We start from the raw sequence: 19,889 nt of genomic DNA, 5'->3' as shown, positions 1-19,889 counted from the left end.
GTCAAGGTCAGATTTCCTGAAACCCATTCCCCACCTTTGGTCACATCTACTTAAACGGCCTCTCTCCTCACCCACCCCAGCCCTGGGGACATGCTCACACTCAAAAGCATCCTACTGTTCATGCTAAGCTGCTTTTCTAGTGCTTCTAGGGTGCCAGGCCCCTGCTGGCCATCACAGGAAGCCCAGGGCAATCCGGGGCCTACCACAGCTGTGCTGTAGTCTGTTCGGCACTCAGAGCCCTCCGGTGGCCTGCCATCCCTCTCAGGAAGAAAGCTGCCATCCTGTCAGTGGCCCACAAGGCCCAGCCTTGTTTGGCCCCCGCTCTTCTCAAACCACTGTCTGTTTTTTACCTTCTTCTGCTTCAATTACCCAGATCTCCTTTGCTGTCTTTCTGCTAGGCATGCTCGTGCCTCAGGGCCTTTGTACTTCCTCTTCCACCTGTCATCCTCTTCCCCCACATATTAACATTGCTCACCGGTCCACTTCCTCCAGGGATCTGTTTAAAGGTCACCTCCTCAGAAAGGCCCTCCTGGACCATCCTACAGAATATATCCCTTTCCTGTCCCCTCCAGCACCCCCTCCCAGGCCCTCCTCAACTTGCAAGGCTGGGCCTGCTGTTTCATAGCATTGTCATTACGAGCTCATTCCTTTTCAGGATGTACAGTGTCTCCCCTCCACTAGCATGTCAGAGTCATGGGAGCAAGGACCAGACCTGGTGAAGCCTGGCCAGGTCAGACGTGAGCTGTACTTGAATAACAGACGGCTGTACGTTCACCGCCTAACGCCGCGCCCCAGGGCAGTACTCACACACTCTCCCCATTAGTCCTTATGCCTGCCCCACAGCCCTGCGAACTCCAAATCCTCACTATGTGGGGGAATTCAGGTCCGTTGGTGAGGGAGAGACGCATCTGCTTTTCTCAACACCAAGGAAACAATGATTTACAAAGAAGGCAGATGAGGGGCACAAGGAACAAAAGGACTCAGCCCCCAAGGCCCCCCAGGGGCGGCTCTCAACAGAGGATCGCACCCAGGCAGCTTTTCAGGAACAAGTCAGCCGTGCAAAGGGAGGCAAACCCGAAACCAACCTTGAGAACTGAGAACAGGGCCCCGCGCCCCAGGAAGGAACAAGGCACCCGCCTCCCCCCCCCCGCCCCCGTTCCCCTCCACCCCGAGAGCCAGACCAAGCCTGGCCCCGCCTGGCCTCTCCTGTGGACCTTGTCCAGGGGCCTCCCTGGCACGCCAGCACAAATAAGCGAGTCACAGCCACTGCTGTCACCGCAGAAGCCCAGGGTGAGAGGCCAGGGTACCGAGGGGACGGCCACAAACCTGTCCTGGGTTCCGGAGAAAGGGGAATTAGGATATAGGACAGACACTTCCTGGCAGGGGTTTTCAGAGCCCAGCTCACAATGCGGTGAGTGGGCTGCCTCAGCTCTCCGCAGGCAGCTCAGAAAACCCACATCCTCTGGAGGGACCCGCAGCCCTGGCTCCTTGCCCCCTCCCTTCACGGCCCTGGGAAACCAGCCCCGCTCCCTCTTGACAGAACACCCAGTGTGGTACTCTTCGTTTCACTCACACTGAGCTTTACAATTTACAAAGCCTTCCTACCAGCAACGAATCACAGCGGCTAAATTTTATCAAACACTTGTTAGAAACCAGCCATGCTAAGTACTTTTTGTGCATTAATTCATTTTTATCCTCAGAGCGGACCTAGTGATTTACCTCGTTCCCTCATTTTAGAGATGCAGGAAATGAGGCTCAGAGAGAGTGATTACACAGCAACATGGGTCACATGGCCAACACGTGAAGAGCTGGGATTTGGACCTGGAACCCGAGTTTTGACCCGTGAAGCTCTATCAGCACTGAAACCACTTGGCCACAGCTTGAAGGAGGTCAGAGCGTGTGAAGGAGCGGCCTGGAGAAGCTAAGCGGCTAGCTCCCGTCCTACAGCTGGGGCTGGCTCCTGCAGGCTTGGGTCTTTCTGCTCTGACCCTCTCTGCTCTGCCTCTTCTCCCCGGAAAGAAGGGGGCTGTCCCCAGGGGCATTTGCATGGACAGCTGCTTCTCCCACAGCTGTCCTACCTGCCGTCCCTGCACCCCACCACCGACCTTGTCTTTATTTATACCCCAGCCCATACTTCCCTATTTCGGGTCCCCTGACATGAGAAAAGTGATGGAAGCCCAGTGGTTTCCACTGAGGCTGGGTGGTTTCCATGGAAACACCACCTCATCCTGCAGCCCAGAAGGGAGCTGAGAGACCCAGCAAGGCCACAGGGACAACGGCCGCCACAGGGGCTGGTTCAGCTCTCAGCAGATGCCTTGGGATCCCTATGCCCAGGAGGCCAAGTCAGGAGCTCAGGGGCAGTCACCCTGGCAACTAGGTCATGCCCGAAACAAGAGCAAGCGGGGAGGGGAAGGGGTAAGATGCCCACTCTCTTCCTTCGTCCCTGTAGGGGCCGCGTCTGGGGTTTCTCCCTGCGCTGCACCCAATTCTCCCTTCTAGAAACAGCACTTCCTTTCCTTAGGGGTAACCCCCCCAACCCCTTCATGAGCCCGGAAGCCCTGCCCCTCTCATTGCCATGGGCAAGTCCCAGGCTGCCATTGGCCACCTCCCCAACACTGGGCACAGGGAGTGCTTCAAGAATGGTCTTGTCACCCAAGGTGACCTTCTCTTTCTGCTCATTGGGCAACATGAGGGCCTGCGGGGACTGCCTGCCTGAGAAGGGAGCTGACAGAGAAGAGCCAGAGCCAGATCAAGGGACGGAGAGGGACAGAGTCCCACGGGCAGCCTTCAGAAATCTAGATCCCGCAGAGCCTCCAGACAGCTCTGGCCCATCGTGTTACTATCTATGCAATGAAGAGTCGTGCCCAGGATTTAAAACAAAACAACCAGTCCTTCCCAGGACCAGCAGCATTAATTACAGCCTAGAGCAAAATGAAAATGCAGGGTCCCTTGCTTAAAAAGGATTACGAATTTCAACACAGCAGCATCAGAGTGTAAACCAAGCATGGACCCTTTGAAGCGGAGGGCCCTGTGTAACCACTCAGGTCACACGCCTAGGAGGCCAGTCCTGGAAAGCTGCCCAGTCCCTCCTCCCCATTTCCCAGAACAGAGAACAGATCCAGAGGTACGACTTGCCAAGATCACACAGCTAGCGAGCAGCAGAGACAGACTGTAACCCTAATTGGGGGGCCCCAGAAGCCTGCGATCTTAACCGCGGCCGACCCCCACTGTTTCCACACACCCCCCCCAATCCCACTGTCCCCTCTGGGGCGGCTCCCCACTACCACCCGGCTGGGCTCGCACTCCACCTTGCAGCCTGCTGTTTCACACAGAGGCAGGATTAAAAGAGACCTCAGTAAGAGCCCTTCCCATACCTTCCTGGGCTCTGCTTAAATTCTCCCCGTATGGGGAACTCAGGACCCCACAGAATGGCACATTGCAGGGGTTGGGAGGCTCCTGATACAAGCAATTCATTTTAAGTTCCAGAGGGGACCAGTTGAAACAGATCGGATCACTCTCTCCCAGGAGAAACCATTAGGATATTCAAGACCAGACTGGGTCTCCCTCCACCCCCTCTCCTCTCTGGCTCCTCCAACCACTCCTTGGGATGGTGTCCTGACCACTCTCCATGCTCTTTATTCAAGGTATCAAATTGCCCTCGAGAACGAGGTGCCCAAGCAATGAAACGGACCCACATCTTCCTGTCCTCTCGGGGATCCCACAGGACATGTTGCCAGGTGCTTTGCCAGAATGCAGACACAGCGGGTCTGAGGCTTCAGCCTGGGATCCCAGTAAGAAATGAGGGCCCTTGTTGGTAGTGGTGGATGCAGAGGGGGTGGTGTGTTTACTCCGAGTCACCGCACCTGAGTCTTTCCTGAAAGCGGGCAGCAAAGTACATAACCAGCAACCCAGAACTCCCCAGGCTCCAGTTAGCTCCTTGAGGGCGGGGTCTGAGTCAGGCTCCACCTTCCACTGCCACGGAGCCAAGGAGCCACACAGGCACCCAGCACCCAGCACCTTAAGAATTTTCATCCCAGGGCACCTGGGTGGCTCAGTCGGTTAAGCATCTGCCTTCAGCTCAGGTCATAATCTGGGGGTCCTGGGATGGAGACCCAAATCGGGCTCCCTGCTCAGCCAGAAGCCTGCTTCTTCCTCACCCTCTGCTGCTCCCCCTCTTATCCTCTCTCACTCTGTCAAATAAAATATTAATAATAATAAAAAAAAGAATCTCCATCCCACTGCTCTCCATGATCCCCTTCCAAAAGGAACGCCTGGAGGCCTTCTTCCCCTTCCCCAAAGGGAAGACAAAGGTCACATGTCTCTGTCCTAGCTCCAGCTGTCCACCCCCAAGGCTGGTAGCAACCCGGGCCAGGGGATCAGGAGGTTTCCATCACAGGGAGCAGGCATCTCACAGAACGGCATTGTCCTCGGGGAACCCGTCTTACCACCTATAGGTTAGGGCGCTGGGACGCATGCACACTGGCTCCTCTGAGCTTCTCCAGTAGGAAAGGGAAAGAGGGGGGAGGGCATCACCATGCTCCTGACCTCCCCCAGGGTGAGGAAAGGCACAGCAGTGTGGCTGGGCCACTACCCCCAACCCCAATCCCCAGCACCCACCCAGCCCCACTTGAGCTCCTTCCCCTCCAAGCCCTCAGCCCTGCGCTGTTCTGCTCAGCCCCCTGACATTATCCACTGAAGCCTCAGTGGCCTCACCCCTGTGGGCCATTGGGCAGGGGAGCAGCAGGGCCTGCGTGAGTGGGCCAAGGCCAGTGCCTGGCACGTCCCAGCAGAGAGTGCTCCCTTTTTATCTCTGACCCTCTCCCACTCTTCTCTACCTGGAGAGGACAAGCCAGAATCCCAGAGCGTCAAAGCTGGGAAAGGCCCCCGAGATGTCAGCTGGCACTCTGAGAGGCTGGGCAAGTTGTCCAAGCCCCTGGGGCAGCCAGAGGCAGACCCCAGCCTAGAACACAGGGCCCTGGAAGCCCAGACTTGGGGCGGGCCCACCGAACTCGGGCTGGATATACGTGGTCAGATGAGGAAAGAGCTAAAGGAATCCCCACTCCCAAATCCTGGCCCACAGCTTTCGCTAAGACTAACATCAAAGACAACAGGAACAGCTACCGTTTACTGAGCCCTTACTAAGCGTTAATGAAGTTAGTGATGGTGACCACCAGTGAGCCCTCCCAAGGAGTCCAGGAGGTGTCTGCTCTGGGCCAGGCACTACTCAGGCCCTTCCCATTGGCAGGGCTCTCAAATCCGCAGCAAAGAGCTAGGAGATGGGCTTGGGGAGACGGGCCTTGGGGCCCGGGTGCTTTGGCACTGAGCAGTGTTCCAATTTTAGAAAGGGATTGGGGTCTGGGTCACACCCCACACTCGTTCCCATTCATAATTCCTGAGGGCCCCCTGAATGGGGTACACAGAGGCCACGAATAGCCTGGCTTCTCTTCAGGTTTGATTATGCCACTGAACGAGCTGCAAAGGGCATTTTTGCTTTTCTGAGTAGTTCTCGGATTTCAGAACTGTGGCTAAGGGGAGCGGACCTGTATTATTACCGCTGTCTGACCAGTGACATGCGTGGAGCACAGAGAGGTTGAGTAACTTGCTGAGGGCCTCAGAGCAGCGATTCTAACACGGGCGGTTGAGTCCTGGAGTTGAGGCCTTGGCCCCTTCCCTATCTTATACAAGTGTTGCGGTCTGTGCTCTCTCCAACTCTGGGTGGGAGTGGGGGCCCAGCCGCTTTCCCCTTCAATTTAGAGACACAGAAGCCCGGGCTCAAGAGGCCATGTGCCTTGCCCCAGGTCCCCAGCCTCCCCTGTTGCTGCCCCGGGAACCGTGGCTGCTGGGAACTCAGGGCAGGAGGTACAAACGGCATCCCCAGAGACCACTTCGGGCAGGGGCAGGGTGGAACCCCAGTGGCTTGGTCCCTTCTACCTGCCCAGGAGGCCTGGAGAGTGAGAGAAAGGACAGCCCATTGCCTCTAGAAGTTCTCTTCCTCTAGGCTCAACAAGGCCCACCTCCCCAGCTGGACCTCATCGGCAGGAATAAACATCATCAAGGACATGTTTAGTCTTCCACCGGGATTTACAATGTGCTGGGAGAGAAAAAATAAATCATTCATTTTAACTTGAGTGAGAGAGCACTGCCAGAACATCCCCAGCAGAGCCAGGAAATGCCCCTCTGCCTTGCAGGAGAGGTGGGCCAAGGTGAGGTGGGCTGGGACCAGGGGGCAAGGGGTATGGAGCCTGGTGGGGAGGAGGAGCGTGGGAGGCAGGGGAGGGAATCACGGGGTAGGACGGACAGTTTGGACTGGAGTCAGGAGTCCTGATTCTCCAAACAAGCCTTGCTCTGGGGCCGTGGGACGCCAATGAGGCGTAGCTGCTGGCTGTCAGCCAAGCGGAGATCATACCAGCCCACAGGGAGGCAGGGTGCTGGAAAGGGAGGCATGGGCCTTGGGTCAGAGGGATGGGGATGGAATTCTCCACTCTGAAGCATCTGAGCTATGCGTGGCTGTGGCCAAGTCATTTTGCTGCTCTCTGCCTCAGTTTCTTTTTTTTTTTTTAAGATTTTATTTATTTATTTGACAGAGAGAGATCACAAGTAGACGGAGAGGCAGGCAGAGAAAGAGAGAGAGGGAAGCAGGCTTCTTGCTGAGCAGAGAGCCCGATGTGGGACTCGATCCCAGGACCCTGAGATCATGACCTGAGCCAAAGGCAGCGGCTTAACCCACTGAGCCACCCAGGCACCCCTCTGCCTCAGTTTCTTAAAACTGGAAAATGCTTGTAAAACTGAAGTGTGTATCAAGTTACTAGCTCAGCTCTTGGCATGTGGTTGGCATTCAACAGGGGCCAGAGATGGGGGCCATTGTTATTACTATGAGATGGGGAAATCAGACGGTGAGAAGGCAGACTGCCCAAGACCCCTACAGAGCCGACCGCCTTCTGAGTCATGGAACCCAACTCACCAGGGCCCAGTTCTTATCCACCCTGATTATGACCTACCACCAACTGAGTCCCAGAGAAGCCCCAGGTGGCACAGGGCAGAAATAAAGACCAGATCCTACAATCCTTTTACTGAGAAAAGAGTTGCCCTCCTTTAAATGCTGCCTCCCCATCTGGTAGCCAAGCGAGCTCCCTTTCATCTGCTGAAACCACTATTTCCCCTTTTGCCTTGGCTTCCAGGAAGCTCAGTATTCAAGTTAGCCCTCAGCTACTGTGTCTAGTGTCCTGGCATCAGGGCCACTGCTTCTCCTCTTCCAGTGTGCATTCCAGTCCCTCTCATTTTGACTTTAGTTACCTGGTGCCTATGTTGGAACTCATCTCTACTTCTGGGAAAGAGGCTAGGAGTGGATTATAAAGGAGGAAAACAGACTCAGGTAGGAGCCACTGCGATGAAAATCACACCAGTATGAACCAGGAGCCGCCTGGGTTCAAAGCCTGGCCCTACCGCTTACTCGCCGTGTGACCTTTGATCAAGGGGCCTCATTTCTGCGTTCTGCTTCCACATCTGAAAATGAGGGTGTCATGCTCATGACCACACAGGACCCCAGGGGGGAAAAACTGAGGGAGCACAGTCTGCCCACCACAGGGGGTGGCAGCCTTATTCTAGGCTTCACAAAGTGTTAGTTGTTGATGTTGGTGTAATGTTTTCTTGCCTCCCTTCTAAGAAGTGATCTGAAGCAACCGGACCTTCGAGTGATAAGATTAGGAGCCCACAAGCCACCAGCTCCGCCTCCCCGATTGCTAGGTAAGAACTGTAGGGCCGGAGGAAAGCGGTGGCCCCCAGGGGCATCTGGGGCATGGCCATGTGCAGTGGGTCTGGGGTGACGTGGCCCAGCCACTGGCTGACTGGGTGCCCCAGCCCCTCACCTGTCGGATGGGGATTCTCATGCTACCCTGAGAGGGAAGGCATGCGGAGCATGTGAAAGAATGAAAGCAAAGTGGGCAGCATCATACAGTAATACATGGTGTGCACTGAACCAACCGCAGGGATGCCAGGGGTTCTAGTCCCTGTATTACTGACAGTATTGTTTGACACCTCTCTGAACACCTGTCTCCCCTGTCTATGAAACACAGAGCCCAGCTGCCAGAAGGATAAGACAATGTATGTAAAGCTTCTAGAAGATACTGTGTGCACACAGTAGGTGCTCTATAAGTGCTAACTTTGATAGTCACAACTGGCTCACCCAACAGCTATTCCTGGCTTCCCTTCTCCCTTGTGCCTGTGTCTCTAGAGTCCCCTTGAAGCCAGGGTACCTTTGTGACCCAATCTGGAGAAGACTGTTGGAGGACTTGCTTTTCTGATCAAAGGGATGGCCCGGGGCTGGCACTGCCCATTTCCCTCTGTTCTGGCTACAGCAGCACAGATGGTGCTCTGGCAGCCATCTTGGAACCATGAGGTGAGTGGAGTGATCTAGTGAGTGGCATAGTGAGGATGCTGAACAGACAACCAGAAGCATTGTCTCTGATTCCAGCCTGACTTCTGATTAAGTCAATAGTGAATGTCAGCCTGATAGCCTTTCTATTCCTTAAAGCTGAGTGCCTTCCCTGTGATGCAAAACTAATTTTTTTTTATTGACAGTCTCCTCCCTGTGCCACATCTATGGATGAGTGGCATGGATTTAGTACTTGCTGAGCTGCTTAAATAAAAACAAGATGAACAACATCTATTGGGCGTTGACCATGCCAAGCACTGTGCTGTGTTTTTACTAAGATAATCCCCCTGAATCCTCACCAGAACCAGAAGCTAAATTTATTATTGCCCTCCATTTGCAGAAGGGAAGACAGGCCCCGAGAGGCAAGCGGCTTTCCTACCGTACCCCAGCTACAAGGTGCTGGGATAGAGCTGTGTTTAGGCCCATGGCGACCCTGCCCAGAATGCTGCCCCCCTCGCATCTCACTAGGAGATCGAAGGGACCGGACCTTCTGGGTTTGTCTGAGACAGCTGAGAGGCCCCTGGTCTCTCCCCTACCCCCTGGGACCAATCCCCCTGCAGGCCCAGCCCAGCCCAGCCCAGTCAGGGGCCAGGAGAGTGCTTACCTTGCCCATGTTGAAATAGAAGAGGGCTCCTGCAGCCACCTGGACGATAAGGATCAGGAGGAGGAAGGCAAAGTACTGGGGACACAGAGGAGCAAGGAGTCAGCCGCACGCCCAGTCCCCTAGGGTACACCCACCCTGCTCAGCCCCGCAGTTGGAACCAGGGCAAATGCAGGTGCCCCTCAGCTGGCCAGCAGCACTCACCAGCCCCAGCAGGCAGCGGACCTCCTTGATGGCACCAATGCAGCCCAGGAAGCCCATGAACATGGTGACGGCCCCCACGCCGATAAAGACGCAGGCTCCCACCTTGAGTGAGCTGGAGGAGGTCTCTGGGGATGGAGAGAAGGACATTCAGTTGGGCCCAGCTGTCTCACCCTCGTTAAGCACACCATGGGGGGAAGGCCGAAGATCGAGCACTGCCCCCTTGGGCTCAGCCCCCACCAGACGCTGTGTTAGCTGCTGGGGAGACAGGAGTCAGAATACTGAGGTCCCCAAGGCCAGGAGCTGCCGCCCAGTGGGGCGGGATGTAGGGACAATACACAGCACAGATCCCCCAGTTGTGGGGAGAGCCACAGGGACACAGAGGCTAGCTCCAGTAGACAACCATGGGGCAGGGAGTGGGCTGGGTGGCTGGGAAAGGCTAGTCTGAGCAGAGGAGAACCTAGAAGCAGCCTAGTGAAGCTCTGAGAGGGGAAGGCATTGCAGGTGGGTGGAGGAGGATAGGGAGGGGCAGGAGGGAGGGGCAAGGGGTGGGTAATAGCAAGGAGGAAGGAGCTAGGACGTACTTAAAGAAGGCAAGACAGAGTGGGCCCGTGTGAGTCTGACCTGTGATATGCCTGAGACATAGAGAGGTGCCTGATGACAAGAGACCCTCTCTGGGGCTGCCCCTGTGGGCAAAGGTCTGGGTTCCGTCAGAGCACTTGACCAGCAGTTCCCAAGAAGCCCAGCACATCGCCTGCCAGAACAGGGCGCAACTCACGCCCACCTCCAGTTGGCCTGTACCCAGAGGCTGTCAGACGCAGAAGAGCCAGGGCAGATGGGCCTCCCCCTGGCAGGGGGCGGCAGACTCCCCCAAGAAAAGCCCCTGTACTCTCTGGCGGTGGGGGCAGGATGTTTCCAGAAGGCTGGCGAGCAGCCTGGAGTGCATTACTGGATCAGGGGAACCTGTTAGGGAAGTAGATTCCTCGGTCCATCACAACTGGACAGACTTTCTTGGGAGGCCACCAGGGACCTGCAATTTTAATGTGCCAGGCAAGGCATGGCCAGAGCTGGCAGCTGTCAGCAGGGAGGACATGGGCCAGCTCCCTGGGGGGGCCTGAGAGAATCTGAGATCCCCACCCCAGCCACCGGGGGCCCCTGAGCACCCTTAAGCAATCATTACAAAGCTCAAGTGTGGATGGACAGGAGGGCCGGTTTCAGCCCCACTTTCTGGTCACAGACAGAAATGTTCTGGAGCTTGGGAGGAGCCCTGGCCAGCCCACCCTGCTCTCAGGGTGCAGGGTAGGGCTGCCTACCCCCCAGCTCCACACAGGAGCCCCCAGGCAGGTGGGGTAGGGAGGGGAGTGGGGAAGCAGTGCCCCTGCTGGGGTGAGCGTGGGGGGCTCCTGGCACTGAGCTCCCATTTTCATTCTAGGTCCTCAGGGCCCTGCTCTCAGCAATTGGCATAGTCAGGAGGAAGCCATCCAATGCCACTTTTTCTAACCTTCCTGGGTTTGGGTTCCTCCCAGGGATGACTCCCAGAGAAAAGAAATTTGGCAGAGTCTGGAATCCACTGCGTGCCTGCCAGAACAAGGCTCTCTATCTGGACCATCCCTTCATTTCCACATCACTTCATGTCCACACCAGGCCCATGAGGGTGGATTTACATCCTGATTTGTCCCTAAGGGCCCTGACACCCAGCCAGGTTAAGAGGCCACCCACATGCCCAGTAGGCAAGACCCAGGGCTGAGACCTCCCCAACTCAGCTTCTCCCCCAGGAGGCCAGCCCAGCTGCAGGGTCTCAGCTTCTCAGAACATCCAGTGGACACCAGTCCCTGACCGCACCCAGGATCTCAGGCTGGCCCCGATCTGAGCACCCTGACTTAGGAAGGGGCCAAGTGGACATTCTGGGGAGGCCCTCCACTGTGCACGGCAGAAACGTCTGGGTCTTGCCGGGCCTGGCAGGTGCCAGAGAGGCAGAAGCAGCCCCAAATGAAAGGGACCGGAAGCAACAAGAAAGGGGTTCCCATCCCAGCTCTCCTGCGAACAGGGTCTGAGCCTGGGCAGCCCATCCTTTGGCTTCTGTTTCTTTCTCTGTGAAATGGAACTAAATCCTACTTCTTCAAGATGTTCTTACCAACTCCATCACTTCCGTAGGGTTGACTAGTTACTAGGAGCTGTTCTAAACACTTTTCATTTCTCACAACCACTTTATAACATAGATTTGATGATTATCCCCATTTTCCAGATGAAGAGGCCCAGAGAGATGAAGTAACTTGCCCACGACCCCTCAGCTAGGAGTAGCAGGGCCAGGATTTGAACCGCAGCAGCCTGGCTCCAGAGTCTGTGCTCCTGACCACAGAGCAAGATCTGATTAAGGCAGGACTGTGTAGCGAGTGTGAAAACCCTGTAGTATACTGGGGCTCCGGGTATGGGGGCTCAGGAGCCATGCCCCTGTTCACATCCCAGCTCCCACTCCTGGCTGAGTGTCCTGGGACAAGTTAACTTCCCTTCCTGTGCTTCCGTTTCCTCCACTGTGAAATGGGGACAGACACACTTCACCCCATGGACACCCAGAGTCCTCGCCAGTTAGGTTGAGGGGAGAGCTGTGTCATGTGGGCCTGGAACGTCCGTAGTAGGTCAGAGCCCTGGGTCCCAGCCCTGTGTGATTCTTAGCAAGTCTTCTCTCTCTGCTGGATCAGTGCTTCAGAACCCTGGCTGCCTGGGGAATCACCCGGGGAGCTTTTTAAAAACCACAATGCTCCAGGCCCCCCGCCCACACACCAATGGAGTCTGATCCCCTGGGGTGGGCCCGGGACTCTTGTATTTGTGAAAACATTCTGGGTGCATCTACCAGTGTATCTAGGGGACCTCTGCTTTCTGGCAGCTGGAGAGTCTTCCAACTGAACAGGGAGGAGGCAGGAGCAGCAGGAAGAGGTTCCTGGAGCCTGGGGCAAGGCGCAGGGGACAGATATGCAGAGGGTGAGCTGGGAATCGAGACTTTGCCCCCTGGTGCAGTGCCTGCTGGGTGTGGCCCAGGACAGGAAGTGGGGAGCCGGGGCCTAATCAGGGCAGAGAAGGGTGCATCCCAGGCTGGGAAGGCGTGGGGAGCATGGGCATCCCACTGGGGTGGGAAATGCAGAGCCTCACCCCGGAACAGGGGAACAGTCTGCAGCCCCCCAACCCCCAGCAGGAGGCAGGGCCAAGAGCCCCAGGCTGCATCGGATGTGGCTGGAGGGTGGGTCATCCTTGCTTCCTTTCAGGTCCGAGGGGAGGCCTAGCCCCCTGGGGCCACAGTGACAGGTGTAGCCTCTCCATCACCCATCCCAGCCTGGTTCCGCTTTATTCAAATCAAGCAGCTGTCATGGGCCTGAGTCCAAACCTGCTGCCTCAGCAGCAGCTGGGAGGGAACTGAGCCAAGGACGCACTCACTGAGGGCAGTGGCATCACTGTGCTCCTTGGGGCCCTCAGCTGTGCCTCCCGTCCACCTCAGGGCATCCATGAGGTCAGTGCAGCAAGCCTGGCAGGCTTCCTGGAGGAGACTGGAGGTAGATCGGGAAGGGCTCTTACCATCTGTGCAGGAGTGCCCTGGGCTTCTTTCCTCCTTCTTCAAGAGTGAGAGAAGGGGCTTCCATGCTGTGGTTCCCTTACCACGGGCAGCATTTAGGACCAAAGGTCTGGGGGTTTAAGTCTCATACCTATCACTGGAAGCTCTGGGAACGTGAGCCAGGGACATCACTTCTCTGAGCCCCATCTCTTCATTTGTCAGGCAGGACAGGAACAGTTCCTACCTCACAGGGCGGCCGAGGGATCAAGGCAATTTTCATGGGCAAAATGCTTGGCCCCTTGCCAGCCCCATAATGAGCCCAGACTGTGGGTGCTATGTCCGGCGTCTTCTTCCTCAGTCCAGAGGCCCAAAGAACCTAGCTGGTGCCAGGCACAGAGCAGACACAGCTTGGACTTCTGACAATTTGTCTTTCCCATCCTTTCCTACATTTCTCTAAACTGACCGGGGACCAAGTGTGGCCCATATCTTGCTGAGCTGGCAAATGGAGGGACAGAGACTCTAAGAGGCTTTCTCAAGGTCAGGGCTGAGGGAAGGGGTCCGGGCTGGGACAGCAAGCCTCCCTCAACCCCCAGTGTTCTCCAGACAACAGCAGATTTGTGTGGGGAGGGAGAGAAAATTCCTCCCAAAAATCCCTGCAGAGGGGGCACCCCGGGGCAGAGTAGTCAGCACAGGACCTAGGCGAGGCCCCAAGGACGGCTAGAAAAGCGACCTGCTTTCAGGTTCAAGTTCTTGTGAGCAGCCTGAGGGCCGCCCTGGCCCACTGCTCCAGGGCCAGCCAGGCAGGGGGATCAGGGGAGGGACCCTTACGTAGCACAGAGATGAAACTGCTCTTGTCGGCCAGGATCCACACCCCGAAACCCAGGATCACCGCGCCCAGGATCTGGAAAGAGAAGGTACAGTCAGTGGGGGCCTGTGGGGGCCCCTGCCCAGCTGCCCCTGCACCAGGCCAGGAGGACCTGGGGATGGGGGGGTGCACCACCTCCATCCTCAGGCCCCACACCCCAAGTTCCAGCCATCCAGACAGCAAAGCCGTGTGTAGGGAGTCCTTCGTGCCTCCCATCTCACCTACCCCACCCCCATACATAGACCAAACTTATTAGCTTTGAGGGGTGCAGCCTCCTCCCAGGGGTGCCCCACAACTTTACCTCCTGGCCCTGTCCTGTGCTCACCCGCTCCACTCCAGGAGCCAAGCCCTAATAGGCACATCGCAATGCTGTTCCTCATCCCCAAGCGAGGACCTCACTCACCCTACCCTACCCTAGTCGGGCCCCCTTAAAGACAACAGCGGCTGCTGATGACCCTACATTCTTCCCCAGTGTCTCCCAGCAGGCCACCTGTCCCCTCCTCCCTCCTTGCCAGGTGGGCCCTATTATCGTCCTCACGTTACAGATGGGGACACAGAGGCCCCGACCTTGCCAAGGGTCACCCATTCCATCCTTCTGGGGCTTGCAGCCAGGCCTGACTACTACCCCGGGCCAGACAGCTAGTCACACTAGCTGCAGGATACTTGGACCCGTCCTGGGACGTCACCTGGAAAGCCAGTCTCTGGGGACAGGGAGACTACCGAGGAGCCATTGAGGGGATGGGTCTGCCCTTGGGTGGGCGTGTCTCAGATGACGCAGTTTGCAGGGATGAAGGGGGACTTCATAGAACAGGGGAGTTTGGTTCCCAGATTCCTGAGGCCCTGCACACCCCCAGCCTGTGCCTCACGGCACAGCTGGCCAGTGGCCAGGCGTTGGGCCCACAGTCTGCTCTGTGCCCCCAGAGCCCTGCAGCAGAGCGCCTGACCTGCTCACTTCCTGCAAGGGCAGGACAGAAAATTCCCTCTGGGCAAGCACAACCCCAAGGAGGTAGAAATCCAGGACTGCCCAGCTAACCTCCCTCAGCTCATCTCCAAGCACCCACGAAGGAAGTCCCCAGCAAGAACCCAGGGGGGCCTCTGCAGTTTTCCCAACCAGAGACTGCCATCTGGAGTGGCTGGACCAGCCCTGAGGCGATGGGCCAGCCAGGAAGAGGCCCAGTCAGGCGGCCAGCCAGAACTGGGGAGGCACATGGCCCCCTCTTTCTCTGTGAACCCAGACTGGAACTATGGGGCACCACCCTGCCCCCCGCACTGCCCACAAACCGCCCCGGAGCTCCGCCAGAATCTCTGGACAGGGCTCTACCAGGAGCCAGGACCCTCACACCGGCGTCCTTCCCCCAGAACAGCAGAGCCTCAGTAGTTCCTGGATTTCTGTGAACCTCAGAAAAGCTGACGAGGTAATTTTCTGGGGCGTCTGGGGCCAGGAGTTTGCAGGCAAGGATGTACACGTGTGCATGTGAGCATACGCGAGCACACACGGCCGCCAGAGCAAACTTTCCAAACCACAAGTCTGATCACGTAACCGCTTCCCGATGTGCGTAGAACAGAGAGCAGGATTCTTCCTGGAAGGCCGGCGCTGCAGGCACCCCAGAGCCCCACACTCCGCCCCACTCCCCCACACTGGACTTCGATGCTTCTGCTGGAACTCCCCCCACCGCCATTGCCTCTAGCCCCAGGGAGCTTCTGCGGACCATCCCGACAAGGTCAGCTGCCTTATAACCCGCTCTCCTGGGGGCCGTAACCTTCATGCCCAGCACCGTGCACAGCTGCCGGAACCCATCCCCTGCCCCGCACAGAGCCCCCAGAGCAGAAAGCACGACTCCCCTGTTGGTGAGTATCCACCTGGCACCCGCAACCAGGGTCTGCACGCACAGAGGGGTCAAATACCCACTTGGTGGATGAGTGGTGAGTGAACAAGGAGACGAACCAACCAAGGTACACTGTCCCTGCTCCCCTCTCCCTGCACCCTCCTGTGATAAGAGCTCCCCCTCGCCCTGCCCACCCCTCCCCATATTCTGGTGGGCCATCTCCGGCCTCAGCACACAGGGAGTTAACACCGGACTCTAGCCAGCCCCCAAAGCTCTGGCCAGGGACCAGCTTTTCCAATCTCTGGCTCCACGGAGGAGAAGGGACCCTCTGGGCCAAAACCATCAACCCTGTTTCCTTTCTCCACGAAGTCTCCACCCCTCCCTCCCACTGCATGCGGTGAGCTGGCTGTCTGGGCCTCTGGACTGCAAAGCCGTCTCTCTCCAATCCTAGGGTCCCTGGGAACAGAAGCACGGCACTGCAACCCTCCTGTTCCCCAGTCCCAGCCAGCTGGCCCTGGAAGCCGGGTGGAGGCCCAGGAGCCAAGCACTTGCCAAGAAAGGCTTGGCTCTGGCTGTATGGCCACTGTTTTCTAGAGCCCTGATCCAGCCAGGAGGGACCTGACTATCTGGCTGGTGAAGCCCAGGTGCCCTGCCCTCAGCGGAGCTTCTAGACCCGGCTGCAGTCCACAGAGGACGAGAGCAGCAGCAAGGCCTTGGCATGGTCCTCAAGGAGGGTACCAGGGCTAGAGCCAGGGTTGGACAGCGGCAGGGCAGGGGCACCTCAGCGGTCCATAGGAGTGCCGGGAACATGCTCATGTCTGTGTGTTGGGGCACAGTTAGAAGGGGGAATTGAGAATGATTATTTCCCAAACTGTCTATGACCCTATGTAACTTGCAACGTAGAACAGCTTTTCCCCAGGAATCCGTGTCCGCTGTAGAAAATTTGGAAAAGGGGCAGAAAAGCATAAAGAATAAAATCCAAATTCTCAGGAATCCCAAAATGAACATTCAGAGGGACTTTCTTCTCTCAAAAATATCCATGGATGTGTGCACTTTTTAAGAGTAAATCTGAATCATAATAAACATCCTATTTCTCAGCCTGATTTTCTAACAGTAGGGGGTAAACCGGCCACCCAGAGGAGACAGCCCCCAGCAGCACCCTGCACCCAGGAAGGCCTCTCAGGACTCTCCCCCCGCCCCATCTCTCTCACACATACACACACACACTCACGCACACACACACACACACACACACACACACACACACATGTGCAGACTCACACATGTATCACACGCTCTCCAGCCCCATCACGCACACATTCATGCACATACACATTCACACATGTGCACACACACCCTGCCCCATCACACACTTGCACACACATACATTCATGCACATGCATACTCATACATGCATCACATGCTCCCCCTGCCATCACATACACTCATGAACACTCACATGCACACACGTGCACTCACACATGCATCACACGCTCCCCCTGCCCCATCACACACTCAAGCACCCACAGATACATTGACACATGTGCACACTCACACGTGCATCACACACTCCCCCTGCCCCATCACACATACACTCATGCACACATATTCACCCATGTGCACACTCACACATGCACCACTCTCCCCTTGCCCCATCACATACACACATACATTCACAAGCATGCACACTTGCACATACATCACATTCTCCTCCCCTCCCCCAACACGTACACACGCTTATGCACACACATACATTCACACTTGCACTGACACACGCATCACACCCTTCCCCTGCCCCATCATGCACACACTCATACACACACACTCACTCACATACACAACCACACATACACACACATACACACACACTCCAAGTAAGAGGAGTCAGTGTCAGGCCTGAGAGGAAAATTGAGGTCCCAGTTAAACCAGTTTCAGATGTGCACCGGCCTTACACATCTGGGCAGCCCTATGCTCAGGGACCTAAGGAGGGGCCTGCCAGGGTGGGTCTGGGGGCGGGGAGTGTGTCCCCACTCTGGCCCCAAGCCTGCGGGTCTCTTGCACACCCTCTGGGGGGTGTGGGTACATCCCCCACAGTGGGCGTGAGGGTGGGGGAGGGGTGGCAGCTGTAACAGCAAGATCTTCAGAAGGGGTGCAGGAGGGTCGGGGGCCGGCACAGAGAAGTCTCTGCTGATGAGTTAGGGGACACCCGGGGGGCTCTTTCCCACCCATGCCTACCTCCAACCCGGACCAGCCCAGCCCTCAGCACCCCAGAAGAGGGGACAGCGGGGATGGGCATCCAGCATTCTGCCACAGAACCAGCTGGAATGCAGGCCATCTCCTGGCTGGCCCCTCCCAGTTCCATTCACTGTGGTCTGTCCTCAGCCCCCTGACCACCTCAGCCCACCACCCCTGACCACCATCCTGCGGGGCCTGGAGTCTCTGCGGGGTCTGAGCCTGGGCAGCCCCAGGGGAGGGTCTCTGTGGGAGGTGGTGGGCTGGTGCAGGTCATACTTACGAAGAAGAGCAAGTTGAAGAGGAAGAGAAAGTATTTGGTGACTTTGATACAGGCTGACCCCATCCTGATGGTCCTGGAGCTCCCTGGCAGGAAGAAGAGAAGGCAGGTGGGTCAAGGCCAGGAGGGAAGGGGAACAAAGCTGACAGGCACCCGGGACCCGCCGACTGCAGATCATCCCAGAGGGAGGGACTAACATGAGGTCCCATTTTACAGCACCCTGAGTCCCAGAGAGGTTAGATGACTGGTCCAAAGCCACACAGCTAGGCAGTGTAGGCCTACAGGCCATCTTGGTTGCTTGATGTTTGACAGCTGGGAGTATGGACAGGCCCCTCGACTGGGCAGGGCCTGGAGGGAAATGACATATGACCTTCTCGGGCTTTGGAAATACCCAGATGGATGCTGGTCAAAGCCAGGAGGCCAGGACGTTAGCGGGTGACTGCTGGAGACCCAGAGGGGAGACAGTGGCTTGTGGCACAGATCCGTAGCCCTCTCTGGGGCCAGGGACCTGCTGGGGGAGGAGGAGAGTTCCAGCCTTTCAGAAAAGGGACCGAGAGCTCCCTCCACCATCTCTTCACAAAGGGCACAAGTGTGCATTGTCGAACATCCAATGAACAGAACATTCAACAGAGTTAACACAAATTTAAAAAAAAATTTTCTCACCCTAGAAATAAAAACTGTCCTCATTTTAGTAGCTCAGCTTGCAGCATGTGTGTTTCACAGATGGTTTAAAAAAAACTGGACTCTTAGCGTATGGAGGGATCCGTAACCTGCTTTGTTCATTCGACAATACACTCTGCGTGTGCTGGTAAAATGCCCCACAATGTAGCTTCACCTGCTGCGTAGGATTCCATCCTGTTGATCGTTTCACATTTTGGAGGGTCAGCTTCCTCCAGAAAATTCAGGTATGGGCACATTTTACATATAATGTCCGAGGGTTCAGAAGCCCCATTAAGCCCATTCAGGAGCCCCCAAGGATCCCAGGGTTAAAGTCCCAGATACAGATTTGTCCCAAAGCATGTAGTCAGTACCCTACATTAGACACACGGCTGTTGCCCATTTTTCACTGTCATCCTGTGTGACACACTCGTGCTTCTGAAACGGCGCAGATCAGGCTGGAGCACGCTGGTGTGTCTCTCCACACTGACGGACCCCAGGCCAGGGCAGGACTCAGGGAGGAAGAGGGAAGCTGGCTGCCCTCATCCCTTCCCCGAAGCCACACAATCCTGGAATGACAACAGCCAGCTCTCGAGCCCTGTGGGGTGACAGGAGCCAGTGCGGGGCAGCTGGGGACGGGACAGCTGCATGGGACAGCTGCTCAAGCAGAGTGGGGCTTGGGGGCAGGGAAGTAGGCATCGGGCCCAGTCCTGTTCCCACAGACCCTATGTCAGGGGGAGGGGGAGAGCAGGGCACAAAGCAGAGGGAAGGAGAGCTAATGGGTTGGTTTCACCCCGTCTTCCTCCTGCAAGGGTAGAAGGCTGGCCTAAGCCTTGTGAAGCTCCCCACTCCATAAGGAAGTCCCCTCTGCCTTTTTCTGAAAGTAACCACCTTCTATTATCCTTGCCAGGAGGAGCTCAGCTTTGACTCCCTATACCTCCAGGGAGAGGAGAGAGGGCTGAAGGGGGGAGGCCTCACTAACTCCCAGGGGGTCCATTTCGGGGTTCTGACATCTCAATTCGGGAGAATTTTCTCTAGCTGCCTTGCTGGGGGTCAGACTGGGGCACAACATGAAGCAACGCTGTCCAAAGAAGGAAAAGGCTGTCTGGGATGGTAGTGAGCACCGTGTCACAAGCGGCATGGAAGCAAAGTGTGAGTTAATACTTTTGGGATTCAAGTGCTACCTGGGGACGTTAGACTGAATGGCTCTTCCAGTCTACCAGGGTCCAAGGCTTGGGTCCAAGAAACGGAG

General features: G+C 56.6%; 1 protein-coding gene across 1 annotated transcript in view; it reads right to left on the bottom strand.

The window, feature by feature from the left end:
* The window catches only part of CD82 (CD82 molecule), a 49,884-nt gene that overhangs the window by 5,021 nt on the left and 24,974 nt on the right, over positions 1-19,889 (bottom strand). The window contains exons 2-5 of the mRNA XM_047692824.1: positions 17,984-18,066; positions 13,606-13,678; positions 9,237-9,361; positions 9,036-9,110 (exon numbers count right to left, since the gene is read on the bottom strand). Of these exons, the coding sequence (XP_047548780.1) occupies positions 9,036-9,110; positions 9,237-9,361; positions 13,606-13,678; positions 17,984-18,046 (336 nt within the window). The 5' untranslated portion in view covers positions 18,047-18,066. The remainder of the gene's footprint in view (positions 1-9,035; positions 9,111-9,236; positions 9,362-13,605; positions 13,679-17,983; positions 18,067-19,889) is intronic.

The sequence above is a fragment of the Lutra lutra genome, chromosome 10, assembly GCF_902655055.1.
Source record: "Lutra lutra chromosome 10, mLutLut1.2, whole genome shotgun sequence".
NCBI lineage: Eukaryota > Metazoa > Chordata > Mammalia > Carnivora > Mustelidae > Lutra > Lutra lutra.
This window is presented reverse-complemented; position numbering and strand designations above follow the sequence as displayed.